Source organism: Crassostrea angulata, chromosome 7 (genome assembly GCF_025612915.1).
Source record: "Crassostrea angulata isolate pt1a10 chromosome 7, ASM2561291v2, whole genome shotgun sequence".
Taxonomy (NCBI): domain Eukaryota; kingdom Metazoa; phylum Mollusca; class Bivalvia; order Ostreida; family Ostreidae; genus Magallana; species Magallana angulata.
The window spans coordinates 21212751-21228653 of NC_069117.1; the positions used below are offsets into that span (position 1 = coordinate 21212751).

At 32.6% G+C, this 15903-nt stretch overlaps 1 protein-coding gene across 3 annotated transcripts in view; it reads left to right on the top strand.

The window, feature by feature from the left end:
- Positions 1–714: 714 nt before the first annotated feature.
- LOC128191847 (myosin-IIIb-like) overlaps positions 715–15903 on the top strand; it is a 38017-nt gene continuing 22828 nt past the window's right edge. The window contains exons 1-6 of one of the 3 annotated variants that reach the window (XM_052864175.1): positions 715–894; positions 5633–5802; positions 6281–6456; positions 8019–8223; positions 9579–9655; positions 14035–14180. In XM_052864175.1, the coding sequence (XP_052720135.1) occupies positions 5664–5802; positions 6281–6456; positions 8019–8223; positions 9579–9655; positions 14035–14180 (743 nt within the window). In that variant the 5' untranslated portion in view covers positions 715–894; positions 5633–5663. The remainder of the gene's footprint in view (positions 895–5632; positions 5803–6280; positions 6457–8018; positions 8224–9578; positions 9656–14034; positions 14181–15903) is intronic. The other 2 variants (XM_052864174.1, XM_052864173.1) reach the window with 2 other exon arrangements.

Consider the following 15903-nt stretch of genomic DNA (forward strand, 5'->3'; position numbering starts at 1 on the left):
TAGACTCCCTTTCTTTTCATTGCAGATTGATGTAAGCAGCTAAATATCTTTAAATTATCATATGAAGGAAGAAGAAATTTAAAATGCGTCATCGATCGTTCTATACATGTATATATCGGGCTTGGGCCGATACCAACCGCTCGGGCTGATACCAGGGCCGAGATCAAAACAACAGTGTGATATTCTATGTGTATCGCCTCTTAACGTTCATCGTATAGATGAAAATATGAGTTGCTTTCTACATAAAACTCTAGTGAATTTGTATAAAGATATTGCAGATTAAGCAAGTCATTAATTAAAATTGCATACCGTGAACATAAAAAATATATGAGATACGAAAGACAACTCAAGCCAAAACTGCTACGAATCGCTAAAATTTAAGGTGTTTTCTTTTAACTAGGTATATAAGTGTGGATTTGTTGAAATGAAGATGTTATTTATATAATAGATTTGAGAAATAAAAAAAAACCCATCCATTTTCTCTAAAGCTTTCTGGTTTGACATGCTTTATATCGGTTTGGACGGTGCATGACCTCTCTCTCTCTCTCTCTCTCTCTCTCTCTCTCTCTCTCTCTCTCTCTCTCTCTCTCTCTCTCTCTCTCTCTCTCAAAACCTTTTATTTTGTTATCCACTGCATCATGTATAATTATCCAATGAACCATTAAAACTAAATATTTATACTTCAATTTGTATTTACCCGTTACACTTCTTCTGAGAAGAATCCTTGATCCGCCTCCTTTAAAATAGGTGGCGCTGCAAATTTGACAGGTGAATTTTGGTACACATACACGCGAGCCAAAAATAAAAACAGGTTTGTTTTTTTCGACAAGTGATGAATCGGTCAATTTACAACAAAATAGCTTGAAACATGGATATACCTTAACTTTTATACAGGTAAGTTAGCATATTTTAATTTTTAATCAGACGAAAGTGAACACGTTAGTAACGAAAGGTGTGAGATGAATCCGAATGTCCTCTGTTGTATCGATATATGGACCCCTCCCTTGAGTATGGTTTCTTAAGTCTGCAGGCAAATAAAACTTGAGTGTTATTTTGTAAGGTGAACAACAGTTAATTTGGCCTATTGATTATAGAATATTAACTTAAGAAACAGCATTTAAACAAGTATAATCAGATGAGTTTAGTTTTGTTTTGGGGGGTTTTTAACTTGTGAAATGAAACAGTCAGGGTTTTTTTGTTCGCATTCGAAGTTTTTCTTCAAAGTAAAGCAATATATCAGTTCTACATAATTATTAACTTTCTTCACAATTGCTGGAAATTCTCATCAACTGCATGTATAGGTGTGTATTTTATTTTATTTTTTTTTTTTTGGGGGGGGGGGGGAGCTTTGACAGAATGTCAGAAGTTCATTTTCAAAAATGATAAAATTCTAAAATGGGTAGATAGAGTTGGTTTTACATGTACATATAGTTTACTTTGTTAAGACCCTTTGGCCTTTGGTAATGATTGGATGAAATTACCTCTGTTCATTCCCTCCATGGACTGTGATGGCCTTCTGCACTGATCCCTGTTACAATTATTATTTTATTAATCAGCTGTTAATTTTTTTACCATATCATCACCTATTCCCACAGTAGGGTATCCATTGAAAGAAAAGACATACATGTATGATCATAAAAAGCTACTAAGTTTTTTTTTCACTGCTTGGCATATGCAGTTGCTTTATTTCATTTTATCATGTTTATTCTTATTTTTTAAATGCTTTTTATGCAATATACATACATTTCCCTGTTATCAAGATATAACAAAGAATGATGACTTTAAAGTTTTAACTAGAAACAATTCTACTCATTAAAGATCTGTTAAAGTGGTTTGCACAAGAATATATCTATAGAATATCACACTGTTGTTTTGATCTCGGCCCTTGTAAAAGCCCGAGCGGTTGGTATCGGCTCAAGCCCGAAAAAACTCTAAAATCAAGGACTTTTATTCAAATTCAAATTCCAAATAAGGAATATAATTCATCATGAAGAAGCTACAGTATTTATTTTATTCGGATTTACAAAACTCGTTCGTTTATATTCCTTTTTAATGTGTTAATTAAGAACTGTAAGAGTTGTCGGACTTTGTTGACAAACCATCATTGTTTGAAATACATCTGAAATGAAGCACTAGTACCTTATAGAATTCAAAATTATTGAGAGAGAAACTTTCATCCTACGCAACTTCATAATGAGTCAATTTTTTTCACTGGGATTTTGTAAGTTTCTTGTCAGAATCTATTCATAAAAGTCTATACTGTTATAGCAATTAAGTTGTTTGAGAGCGTTCATAAGCGCATCCATTACTTTAACCACCTAATTTTTACAATCTTAACTTTGCTTTTCAACGATTTGGTCTCTTTCCATCCTTCTCTATATCCTCCATAATTTAAATGTTGATTGAAATCAAATAAAGTGTGCTATTGTTCTAAATACACAACCGTTGTGTAGGTTACCTCCCCTTACTTAGAAACATATCACCTTTTGGCGCTAATTTTGAATTATTATTTTTCAATTTTGGCAATGAATAAAAATATTCAGACTTGTAAGGTGATGCTTTGTATTATTTATTTGTTATTCTATAGTTATTTCACATACTAGTCTTAATTTAAAGCAGAGATATAAGAGAATTATCGATTTCAAATTTGAGGGCAGTACACCCCCTTGACGACGGGCTGAGACAGAGAAATATCAGCCCCGAGGGCGATACAGCCTTAGCTTCCGGTTGCCATCCCACCTAGTCCAAAACACGTGTATAAGGGCTGATACACTACTAAGTACATGATATAATACCATAAAAACCTGTAACTCTACAGTACTAACAGAATTGTATACGTGTGTAGATGAAGATTCGGTGTCTCGAGCATTTATAAATGGAGTACCATAGATGCATTTAGTCAAAATGAGATAGATGGCAACGGCTGTCTCTTAATGCATTTTTCCCCTCTATATTTTAAAAATCCTTTGATGTCTCATTCAAATTTAAATATGTCCCTCTCTTATAACGCCTAGATTTTAAAAATCCTTAGACATCTCATTTAAAATATATGTCCATTAATCATTATGTTTGAGATATAAGGATTTGACTATATGCTGCATATTTAATTTTCTTCTCTGGAAAAAAATAATAAAAGATTGCATCGAGACTGCCCTTATGCATCGCTGTACACCAGCTGTCTCTTGTAACCACATTATCTCAAAATAACAACAAAAATATGCATGCTGTAGTGGACCCACAGTTTGCTGAGTTTAGTGACTTTTGCAATACGTATCATAGACCAGAAGTTTTATTGTGGTTTACTGGTTGCCTCACATACGCTTATGCAAGTTTTATTGTGGTGATATAATAATTGGTTGTATATGGTACTTCTCTGAGATAGGTATGCTGTAACAGTATCTGGTGGTCACCCATTTCAGTAGCTTATTTTTGCTGGTAGCGCTGGCATGCAATAACTGCTAAGATATGCTCAGGGAACCTTCTTCATATGGTAATAAAACAGTCTGCATGACTGCAAGATAGATCAAATAAAATCAATATAGGCCTAGCCCTCACCTGGTTCTTATAGATAAAACAAGGGTTTTTCTGAAATCACCTGCAGGTACAAATCTACTTACTTTTTGGGTGTGTTCCCCAATATGTCAATTCTCCTAATAAGGTGTCAATATATATTTCATCTGTCAGGTTTTTTTTTACATTATATCAGTGTTTTTTATTTTTTTCGTGGAGTATATGTACACATGTGATTGTTATTGCTGGTGTATTCATGGGTACATGAGAGTTAAGGTATTTTATGTATTGAAAGTTTAGGATTTTTTAAATTATATATTGCCTCAAAGTTATTACACACACTGTACATGTATATATAAAAGCCTTTTATCTGCAGTAAAATATTATCATAATACAGGTAAACAATATGTCTGTGAGTTAGTAGTACCGGTAATTGAATTATTTATTAAATTTTTAAAAAATGTGTGTACCACTGACAAGTTGATAAATTATTACATGTATAAGGGTATACATTCCAATTCTGTAAGAACTACTTCCTGGTCTGTGGCTGGGTAGTAAATAATGACATGTAAACTTTAAATGCTGTACCTGGGATATCCAATGCATTAAATGACACTTCGGGAGTTATGTTTCAAATTCACATTCCCATATTTGTTTTAAGTGATAGTCCTGTGATTGCAGTGGGACTTGTGAGGAGTATAGCTGTATGTTTGACTGTATGTGCTATTTTTAGGCTCTACACAATTGGTTTTTTGTAATTGGGGTGCAAGAATGGTTTGTAAGAAATTGAGGTGCAGTACATGTTAAGTCTAAATCTTTTGTATAACGTTTGAAACAGGAAATGATTTAATTCTTTGAAATACATGTGTATGTGATTCATCTAACTTTTCCTTGAAATTGATAAAGTTTTTTGACGACAAGAATATCGATTTGTTCTATTTTGGCACACTGGACAGATCATTGAAAGATTGAGAAACAGAAACTTCTAATTTTTAACAGATACAATGTTTAATAACAGAAAAAATTAAGGCATACTGAATTAACACAGTGCTATTTATCAAAAAAGATCAAGAATCAATGAGGGCATGCAATTCCTCTTTCTTTCTTTTTTTTTTACCAAAATATGACTTCTCGCTTTGCATTGATCTTTATACGCTTAATTGATCTACATTTTAGTTTTTCTGCATGTATCCCTCCAACATTTTGTATTGATGTCTTATGTAATGTACTGGTGGTTACTTTTATCTTGAACCTCAGGAGAATGGTGATAATTAGGTTTTGTTTTCTACAGCTATAAGCTGTCTTCTACAAAATCTGTGTAGATCTGTGTTTACAGAGCTTCGTAGAAGGAGTCATCAGGTTTACATTGTGGGTGTACACAAGTCTTTGTGTGCCTTTTATATTAAACTGTTTTGAATCTTTAAATCCACCAAGGTTATACTGGGTTTGGGATCCACTTTTACAAACATTAAGAAAGGTTGCTGACTTTGCCATATATTCATCAGTTTGAATTTGATAATTTTTCATTGATATTTTTAAGGGAAATGTGATTCATTCACTTGGTAAATCATGTATTTTAGATATATAGGAAGGATTTGGATGAGCTATACCCCTATGGCTGTTAATAAGGTTAGATTGTAAAACTAACCATAAACATGCACTAAAATGTGTGGACTTTTGGCATCATGCATGTACAGTAGAGTAATTGGAGTATTGAATTCTCAGGGGTTGCAAGGAAGGTTTAAAGATCTCTTAGATTCTTTTGTTATGACTTGTAGATAATATTGAAGCAGATTTTACTTTCCAAAAGCATTTAAAGTTATCTCCCTTTTGATGCCTCGATCAATTAATATCAGTTTACCAATCACCAATTTCAGATGCATAAATCTGAATTTATATTTATTACAGAACTGTTTGTTTCAATCATCTCTTTCTTAATTAATTGATGATCATGCAGTCTCTCTCTACAATTAAAATTAATCCAAAATAGTTACAAATTATTGTATTCTGATTGTCAAATTGATGTAGAACAAGAGAACACAATATCAAGACTGCATGGCCAATAATCATGATAGCGTTATCAAGAGAACCATGACTCAGCTATAGCTGCATACTTTTCCAGATCTAGCTGAGGTGTAGCAGAGTGTGGGGCAATGTTGGCCATCCTTGACCAGTACAGCAAAGTGATCAAATTCTCGGATCTCCCTGACCCCTCATCAACATGGGAGGTACAGAGTCTGGTAGGGGAGGGGACATACGGGGAAATCCACAAGGCCATCCATAAGGAGTCAGGTGAGACACATCTAAGTAGAAAGCTTATATCTTTTTCATCACTTAACTCAGACTGTAGATCGGTACATTTGGTGTTCAAATTTGTAAGGAAAACAACTCTTTTTAAAAGGTTATATCTAAAATGAGTGAACTGAAAATAAATCTTACTACATATAAACAAAAAAAAGTAAATATTCAAAGTTTAGTATTTTGAACTTTAATTTATATCTTGAATACAGTGTACTGTAAATATAAATGTATTTATAGAAGTGAGATGTAAGTCTGGTCAGTGTTTCTTTTTGTATTATCTTCTTTATTTTTCAAATCATTGAATATATTGTTAAATAATCTTAAACCAATCAAGTTCAATATAACAATTAAGATTTCTAAAGAACTGTATTAAATTGCTGGCATTTGTAAATTGTAATAGTTATTTTACATGTAAGTTTGATGTATAAAGTTATAGTTTGTCCTACAAATGATATTCTATATATGCTAGGTGAGGTGGTGGCAATGAAAGTCTTGGATTCAATACACGAAAAGATTGAGGAAATTGAGGAGGAGTACAGAGTCCTCCATGACCTCGGGAACCACCCCAATATGCCTCGATTCCATGGAATCTACCTCAAACCGCCTACCACAGGCATGGATGCCGAGGTCTGGATAGCAATGGAGGTCAGTTATTGAGACAGTTGAAATTTGTCTTCAGATGGGAAAATTACCATCAATTTGTTGTTTGTGTAAAAAATCAGATTAATATTTAAATGTGTGTTCTGATTAATTTGTTTACCTGATAGAAATTATATTAACTAATTGTTATCAATTATTCATGTCTAGGAACTGTTATGAATTATTTATTTTTATTCAAACCAACTGAACTATATATCATATTTGATTTTTTATGGATTATATAGTCATAAAAGTGCATTTAAACAATTGAATGATATTAATATGAATATTTGATATAATAATTGCGAGATGTTGAAAAAATGATAAAAATTAGCAATATTAGGGGATATATAATGATTATTTTGCTGAAATGATTAATTATATCTTTAACGAAGTCTTAAAGATACATTGTTAACCTAATCTAATTTCTGTACATCAAATATTGGTATGTAAAATCACTAAAGTATCCATCCAAACTAACATGATCTATCTGTAAACCTCTTTAAAGTGGCAAAGTATACACTATCATAGAGATCTATATATATATACACACTTTCATAATTATCATTTTGATTATAATTAAATATAGGCTTACCATATAGTTTATATGACTACATTGATTTATACTTGGTATTGTCACCTTGTAAAAATTTGTTACATCAACATGGTTCTGCATGCAATATGTAAGTATGTACAATCATGTTTGAAACAGGAACGAAGCATGATCTAAATGCATTATTATAAATACCCCATTACAGAAACTTTGCATATGAAAAATGTCTCCCTTTGCTCTAATTGTATCATTTACTTGTTAATTAAGATTGAAATTTAGAAAGAATTATCATTATTTTCGAATAGTATAGCTGGAAGATGTATTTTCTTGATTTATAATATTAAAAAAACAACATTACTTTGTAAATTTTTGTGAAATTATTGATGAATTTACATGATCATCGTTAAAATTTTTGCAAACTTTATAATATTACTTCTTATTGGTAAAAGGTTTTTTATATTCTACCTATAAATCAAATTCTGTACAGTACTGAGCAGTAATACATGTATATAGGTTAAAGTTAGTGGTTTCAAGATTTACTGAGTGCATGTGGAATGAAAATCTACCAAAGAATTAATGTTGGAACTTTTGAATAATGAGTTTTATGTACTGGTTATATTGATTGATCATTTTTTGACTGATTATGCATAAAAATCATAGAATATATCTATATGAACGTGATTCATAAATTCATGCCTTTTGAAAAAAAGCTAGGGTGGGATATATTACTTTGTTTAGAGCAAATATTTGTGAACATTTTTCCAGTAATTACCATGTGTGTTGATGCAGAAAAATCAGAAGTGCATGCAGGCATTTTCATTTGAATGCGCTACTACAGTGAATATCAATCATTCCCAAACATGTATTCTGTCTGGAAATTAATTCAGAACCACAGTTTTCTTGAATGGACAAAGATGTCTTAATGACTTTATTGGGATCAACTTACCATCAAAATCTTGAATTGTAGAAATATTAGAAATTGTAAATTTCAGTTTGCCCAATGTTTTATCAACAGCTCTGTGGGCGTGGCTCTGTGACCCACTTAGTGAGGGAGTTGATTGGGAGGGGCGAGGCTCTGGAGGAGGATCTCATTGCCCACATTATCCGAGAGACCCTCAAGGCTCTCCAACACTTACACAAAAACCATGTGATCCATCGAGATGTCAAAGGTCACAATATCCTCATCAATGATCAGGGCCAGATCAAACTGATTGATTTTGGTAAGTATTTAACTGTAAGTGCTGTACTAATATACAGGGAAAGTTTTAGCCTAGTTTTATTGTCAGTTTATAATGATGTTAAAACAAAAGAAATTTATCTCTTTATTGTTAACACACTAACACAGCCTTTAAAAAAGGAAATTCAAAACAGCATGAAATCTTCTACAATAGTATTGGGATTGGGCAAAGATATGTGTATAAACAGTTAATAAAAACCCTTTGTATTCACTTTGATAATGGGGAAAGGTGTGGGAGAAAATAGATATTGTTTTGTTTTAGTGGATTTACATGTTTTAATGCATATATTGTTATTTGAACATACTGTAATACAAGCAGCACTATATACCCCCCCCCCCCCCCCCCCCACACACACACACACACACATGCACACACTACACACTCTTTTTTTGGAAATTAAAATGACTTTTTTTAATTGAAAATGATTTGTCCAAGATTAATTCCTTATTAGCTATTTGTGGATAAAAAGTATCTTGTATAGTACTTGAATAATACTTAGCTTATATAGTAAGTATATAAAGAACTAAAATACTGTCCATTCAATGTTGCAATGATGATAAAACTATCGATTCTTTTTTTTTTTTGGGACAGAGCTGATTTAATCTATCTACTGGGCTGCAGAAAGTGCTGGTTTTTTATCATTACAAAAAAAACTGTTATAAGGACCCTGTGCCTTGCTTATCGATTGTCTACAGTATTTATGTACATAGAATTAATTAGGAATGATCTAGCTGTCAACGCTATATAGCTAATCAATCAGGAATGTTGTGGCATGTTTTCTTTTCTCCTCTTTTTTTTACTTTGTTTTATTATGATTGTTTTATTTCTTTTTAAAATAGATAGACTTATGTTATTTTGAAAGTTTAAAATAAGCAACATTTGAACTCTGGAAGCATATTGGTCATTATTTTCCACAGGATATGGCTAATATTTCTCTTTGAAAAACATTAGAATGCTATGTCCATTGACTTTCACTTGGTGTATTAATTAAGAACTGTAGGATATATATCATAATGTATCCAGGTTCGTTTATATTACTCAATATGTGTGAAATAAAAAAGTTTTATTAACATATGAGACAAGTTCACACTCCCACACATCATGAACATATGTTATTGAAAATTGCAGCAAGGCATAGTGTTTAATTTACTTTGGTGTTGGAAAATGATGCAATTAAGCATCTGGATTCTCATTTTGTAAAAAAAAAAAAGTATGAGAGAAAGAGAGATTATTGGAAATTTTTCCCTGATTAACTTGGCTAATATGCTTTTAAATTTGGAGCTTATACCTTTGCGCTATTTTTTAGAAACTAGATTCTTCTTTTCTGTGTGTTGTAGGAGTGTCGGGACACCTTGCCAGTACCCTAGCCAGAAAGAACACATCAGTGGGGACTCCCTATTGGATGGCCCCAGAGGTGAGGCGTTAACACATGTAATCAGTTGGGGTTTCTATTTCTTTTTCAAAGGTGATAGAATGTTAACGTTGTTACTATTGTGCTTTCATTTTATATGTGAATGAGAAAGAATTGTTTATACTATATAGTACAATACTAGGATACAGTATATAATCTGTCAAGGTTCCTTCAATAGTCTTGTTGTCCCTTAGCTGCTATTGATATTTGAGCATCCAACTTTTCTTGGAAAGTAACTGGAATAGGACAATCTGAACTTCTTTCTGGTAAAAAGTAAGAGCAAGAAATATGAAATTCGAAAATATCTTACTCTGTACCTTTGAATAAGTAGCCAACAACTGATAGCATACTTGATAGTTATGATGAGCAAGGAAGTAATGTACTACATGTATAAGCCTAGTTTATCTTCTCTTTTTACCATAGTTATTTGTAAAAGAAATTTTTTTTTACATGTATTTTACTAAATAATGTATGTGTATATTTTTTAAAAGTAATATGTTTAAGTTGTATAGATGCTGAGGGTTCTAATACTTGTAGTAAAATGAAATTATAATGTGGGAAAATGGGGGAGCTAGGGTTAAAAATTTAAGTTGTAATATTTATTAAATATTTGATGAAAGAGTATGTTGATTTATTATAGGCAAATTATGAGTACATTTAATCCTTAAAAGTTATTGTACCTACCATTAAATAATCAGGAGTTGTTAGGAATATGGTTAATTCAACTGAAACTGAAGAGATTACTGCATTTATATTGTTGCCATGTGCAATGATTTTTGCATACCTGGTATCAATTTATCAAAACTGTATTCATAACATAAGCCAAGTTTATTTAGTTTCTTTCTAAGTTATGCAGGCATTCTTGTGGTCTTGGGATTAAACTTTTTGAAACTCTCCGTATGATTTGCATATTTATCAGTCTACGGTGATTGAATGTTTGATTTCCTCCTTTGTTTGCACTCATGCTTTTCTCTGTGTACATGTTGGAGGTAGCTGTCAATGTTTGGTATATGTGTGTCTTACTCAACCAACAATAAGGGGTGAATAAATTGGGAACTTTCACTCAGTGGTAAGACTATTATTACCGGTAAACCAGTTACATAGCCAAAACATCTATTTTCATTCCGTTTTTTTTTTCTTTCTCTGGTGATATTTGAAACAAATTAATTATTCCAATTCGATTTATGTGATTGTTAGCTAATTGATACACATTAACAGACCCCCTTTAGAACTCAATGTCTTAAAAGAAATCGATTTACCATACATATATCCAATAAAATTTTCCAGGAGTCTGTTTAAGAGTGATTAAATGTGAATTCATCTTCATCATCAGTGTTCCTCTCTAATTTCTTCTAAATAGGTCTGGATTATGAAGGTACATAGATATAATGCTGATAATTTGTTGACCATTCAGCCTCCGTAACATGCTTATAAGCAAACTATTTGGAGGTCGAAATAGTTAGATTATATATAATTAATTACAATGCAAATGTGAAACTTGTTATTCGAATGCATGGTTTTTAAGCCGTATGAATCATGATCTCCAGGCAGCCAAGCTAACAACTTAAGAATGCTTATTGAAAAAAATAAATCTATAGAGTGACATAGGTAAATTTTTTCTGTCCGGCATGCTTGCAAGCACGTTTAGGTGTATATACATTGGTTCTGCCAGTTACACATATCATGTCGTGGCTATGAAGCTATCATACTATTCAATCATGACAGCATATAATTCGTTTCTTTATTGACTGTGAACTCCACGAACTTGATTAAGTTGTGGTGTCTGACACTCTGTAAATGAGCTGTTTTCATTAATGAAATTACAGTGATTGCAATTAAGTACAGGAAGTCATTTTAAATCAGTAATGTACTGTTATCACATGCAATAAGTATATAGAACACACATGCAATAATTATGTAAAAGTGTTTTATATATCAAAGCGATATTTCTTTGGTGCCATCCAACCACAATGTGTTTTTAATAAACATGTACGGAATTCATTATTGGATTCCCTTGTTTTACTGCGAAACCAGATCATAAACAGATTGGCTTATTAATGATTATAAAGAAAACGAAAACAAACATAAATGTGTAACCACAGACATTTGCGTCAAGGTAGGGGCTTGTACCAAAAGCTTATGTATCAAAAACAACAGAAATTAAACAGATGTCTCCCTGATTTAAACCTCAGATTTGTTCTGATCTTAAGGTAGAGAAAGCCCCATTTCACTCTGTGACACATCTTCTTACATAAGCTGATTTAGAAGGGAGGTTTATATGTTTATCATTCACCCACTCGCTCAATTTTTTTTCTTTTGAAAACCAGGATCAGATCAATAGGCAGTCATTTCTACCTGATTTTTCTCAATATCACTTCGTAGAATTTGAATTTCCTCCCTGAAGTGATATTGCATGTATAACATTATATGGTATTTACAGAGGGGAGGAGTATAAAGCAGATCAGTCTTGGTTACTTGATGGGATGGTATTATAGCTTAAAACTTTAATATCAGTGGATTGTTAAAAAATTAGTTCTTTGTAAACTGACAGTTGTGATTGCATGAGTTCAGCCTGGGATTAACACTTTTTATCCACCTCTTTATTGGTAAGTTGCCTGTCTGATAATGAGTGACAATTTTACTCTTGAGAAGTGTTTTGTGTCCTCCCTTATTAATAATATAATCAAGCTGCTGAAGGCTACTGTATAATGTTATGTACGAAAAGCCTGAACTGAGAGTGATGTGCAAACACCTACATGTATTGCAGCATAAAGACATAGCTTATGCTTTATTGGTCTCATCCTTGGAGTTTGTCGCAATATTACATATAGGACTAATGGCTGGATTCACGGATCAATCTTTTCCTGTCTGAGAGATGAAGAATATATACTTGTTAGAACTTTTATGCATTTTGATAAGGCATTCATAGAAGTTTGCATGCATTTGTCAGCTGACATCTGAATCTTATAAAGTATGTGATTTATGTTTTCTGCTATAACTGATGCAGAAAATTTAATCATTTTAACTTTTCAGTAACAATAGATACTACATCGTTTACATGTGTGTGGAGAGAGAGAGAGAGAGAGAGAGAGAGAGAGAGAGAGAGAGAGAGAGAGAGATTGTATATGGATGTAATTTAATTGTGGTCATAGTTTGTCAAAAAGTTATGTATTTGATCAAATATGCTATTCTAATGGTTGATTTAGTTAAAAACTTCATTTAATGGCTATAACGTCAGAATAGTGTGTCGTTGTTGCTTTCTTTAAAAGGACATTTTATGTTTGTAACCTATTAGCATTTGGCATGCATTAGAGTCCATATAACCTTCTCACAGATATTTGTCAATAAATTTAGCTCCGTTTTATTTCCCAATTGCCCAAAGCCACATGGAATTGATGTGTTACCTGCTCCCAAGTCCAATTGCAGAGAGTAAACAATTGCACTGATCCAGATAGAAATTAGTTTGACAAATGATGGTGATGGGACATAAAGCCTACTAGTGCACTTGTTGATGGTGCTATAACTCTTATACCATATACTCTTCACCTTAAATCTAATCATGTACAAATCAGGGCATGGCAAGGTTAGCCACCAGACAGCCATGCCTCATTGAGTTGATGTACAGAAGAGGTGGTCATCCATTTTACTAGGTAGATTCTAGTTGTGATCGAGTCTACAGTTTACTTCAGGTGTAAGTGATTTCAAGGTTGTGAATTAGCAATAAAGACATTTTCACTGTCAAAACATTGGACTTGATGTCATGTGAAGTTCAGCAGGTATTGCTAGGGTATTGTTAGGTAAGTTTGTTCCGCACGTGAAGTGTTAGTCCTTTGGTTACGGAGGAATTTACCTGATGTACATGCACGTAGAGAGGAGGGGAGATTGATCAAACATAGAGTGATTCAATGGACATTTATAGCTCACTGCTGAGAAAATTTATGGAAAATTAAAGCACTTAAAATTGGATATGTATGCTTTATCTAGCTCTCCTGAAAAACTGATTCAAATTATTGGATTTTGTTTTTTAATACAAGGTAGAAAAATGAGTCTTTGTAAAGTTCAAGTGAATATTGCTTTGGTTTTAATATGTTTTAATGGATCTGTGGTCAGTGTCTGATGGCTTGTTCAGTTAATGGTATTCCAGCCAGTCCTTCTGGGATCAGCTCTAGATGAGATGATAGTAACAGAACTACCTATAGATTCATTTTAGATATTGAATAGCTTGTGTTTTCAGTGAACTTGTATTGAAAAATCTATCCCTGAAATAGCTTCAGTACAAATTTAATTAAGATTAACATTGAGTTTGATCTTTGACATTTAGAAGCAGTTATTTGGTTAAATGTTATTTTTCCCTTTTAAAAAGTGATATTTCATATCTTTAGGTAATTGCCTGTGAGAGACAAGTGGAGTATAACTATGACATTCGCTGTGACATTTGGTCTCTGGGTATAACTGCCATAGAGCTTGCTGATGGGGAGCCTCCACTTTCTGACCTCCATCCCATGAGAGCGCTGTTTAAAATTCCAAGGTATGCAGATTAATTAAGATCACTGTAAAAATTACACTATAGTACACTGTGAGTTATTTTTATTTATTAACATTTATGTACTACATGTAGTATTAAACAAGATAATATATAGTAATAGATACTTACATTTTTTTGTAGTTTTGTAGAAATACAGATTTGCTATTCAATGGTATACATCTAGCTTATATGAAATTTAGTTGCACATGCAGAATGTCTTAATCATCTGCATAATTTTTCCATTTAGTTTTCCATAAAACATTGCATGTTGATCCATTCAATCATATCTATTACACACAGGAAAAAATACCTCATGGCAGTGCTTAAATGGCTGACTAAGTGTAATTATAAAGATATTTTTCCTCTTTTTATAATCTTCATAAGATGTTAATAGAGAGAAAATAAATATCATTTCAAGGAAATGGTTGTTAAATACATTGTATCGGTAGTTTGCTTTTAGCAAGTTATTTTCACTTTTCTAATGTTTTGCAAGCTGTACAGTAAATTCGAATGACATTTCATAGTATCTAGATCTATTTTAAGCTTATGAATATATGGAAGTTATAGTTATTAGATTCTGGATTTGATATAAAACACCAGAATAAGGTTACCAGTATTATGAAGTTACTTTTTGTTAGTGAAAGTTTATTGTTATCAGTGGGAAATCGTTGGGTTTGTCTGGTTCTGAAATACTGACATTAAGATGTTAGTTGTTTGTTAAGATGGTGGTTATGTATGGCACTGAATTTGTTTTAAGAAGTTGGAAATTGTATCTGGTAATGAAATTACTTACATTAAGATGTTGGTTGTGTCTTGTATTTGATTGTGAACATTATGAATTATTGATATGATGTTGTTTGTTTCTAGCACTGGGTTTATAAGCAAAGATGTTGGTTGGTCTGGTTCTTAATGGTCATCATTGAGAGGTTGGGTGTCTGGTTGTGTCAGATACTGGATTGTTGACATAGAGATATAGGTTGTGTCTGGTACTATTCTACAGGGTTGTCAACAAAGAGAAGTTGGTTTTGTCTGGTAATGTTTACAGGTATGTAAGCATAGAGATATTGGTTGTGTTTGGTACTACTCTATAGGTTTGTCAACAAAGAGAAGTTGGTTTTGTCTGGTAATGTTTACAGGTATGTCAACATAGAGATATTGGTTGTGTCTTGTACTACTCTACATGTTTGTCAACAAAGAGATGTTGCATGGTTTTGTCTGGTAATGTGTACAGGTATGTCAACATAGAGATATTGGTTGTGTCTGGTACTACTCTACAGGTTTGTCATTAAAGAGATGTTGGTTTTGTCTGGTAATGTGTACAGGTATGTCAACATAGAAATGTTGGTTGTGTCTGGTACTGCTGTACAGGTTTGTCAACATTGAGAAGTTGGTTGTGTCTGGTACTGTATAGGTATGCTAACATAAGAGACGTCAGTTGTGTCTGATACTGCTGTACAGGTATGTCAACATTGAGAAGTTGGTTGTGTCTGGTACTGTATAGTATGCTAACATAAGAGATGTCAGTTGTGTCTGATACTGCTGTACAGGTATGTCAACATTGAGAAGTTGGTTGTGTCTGGTACTGTACAGGTATGTCAACAAAGATATATTGGTTGTGTCTGGTACTGGTGTAAAGTACTGTCAACATAGAAATATTGGTTGTGTCTGGTACTGCTGTACCTTTATATAAATATTTATATAAAAATTGTTGACATATAGACACTGC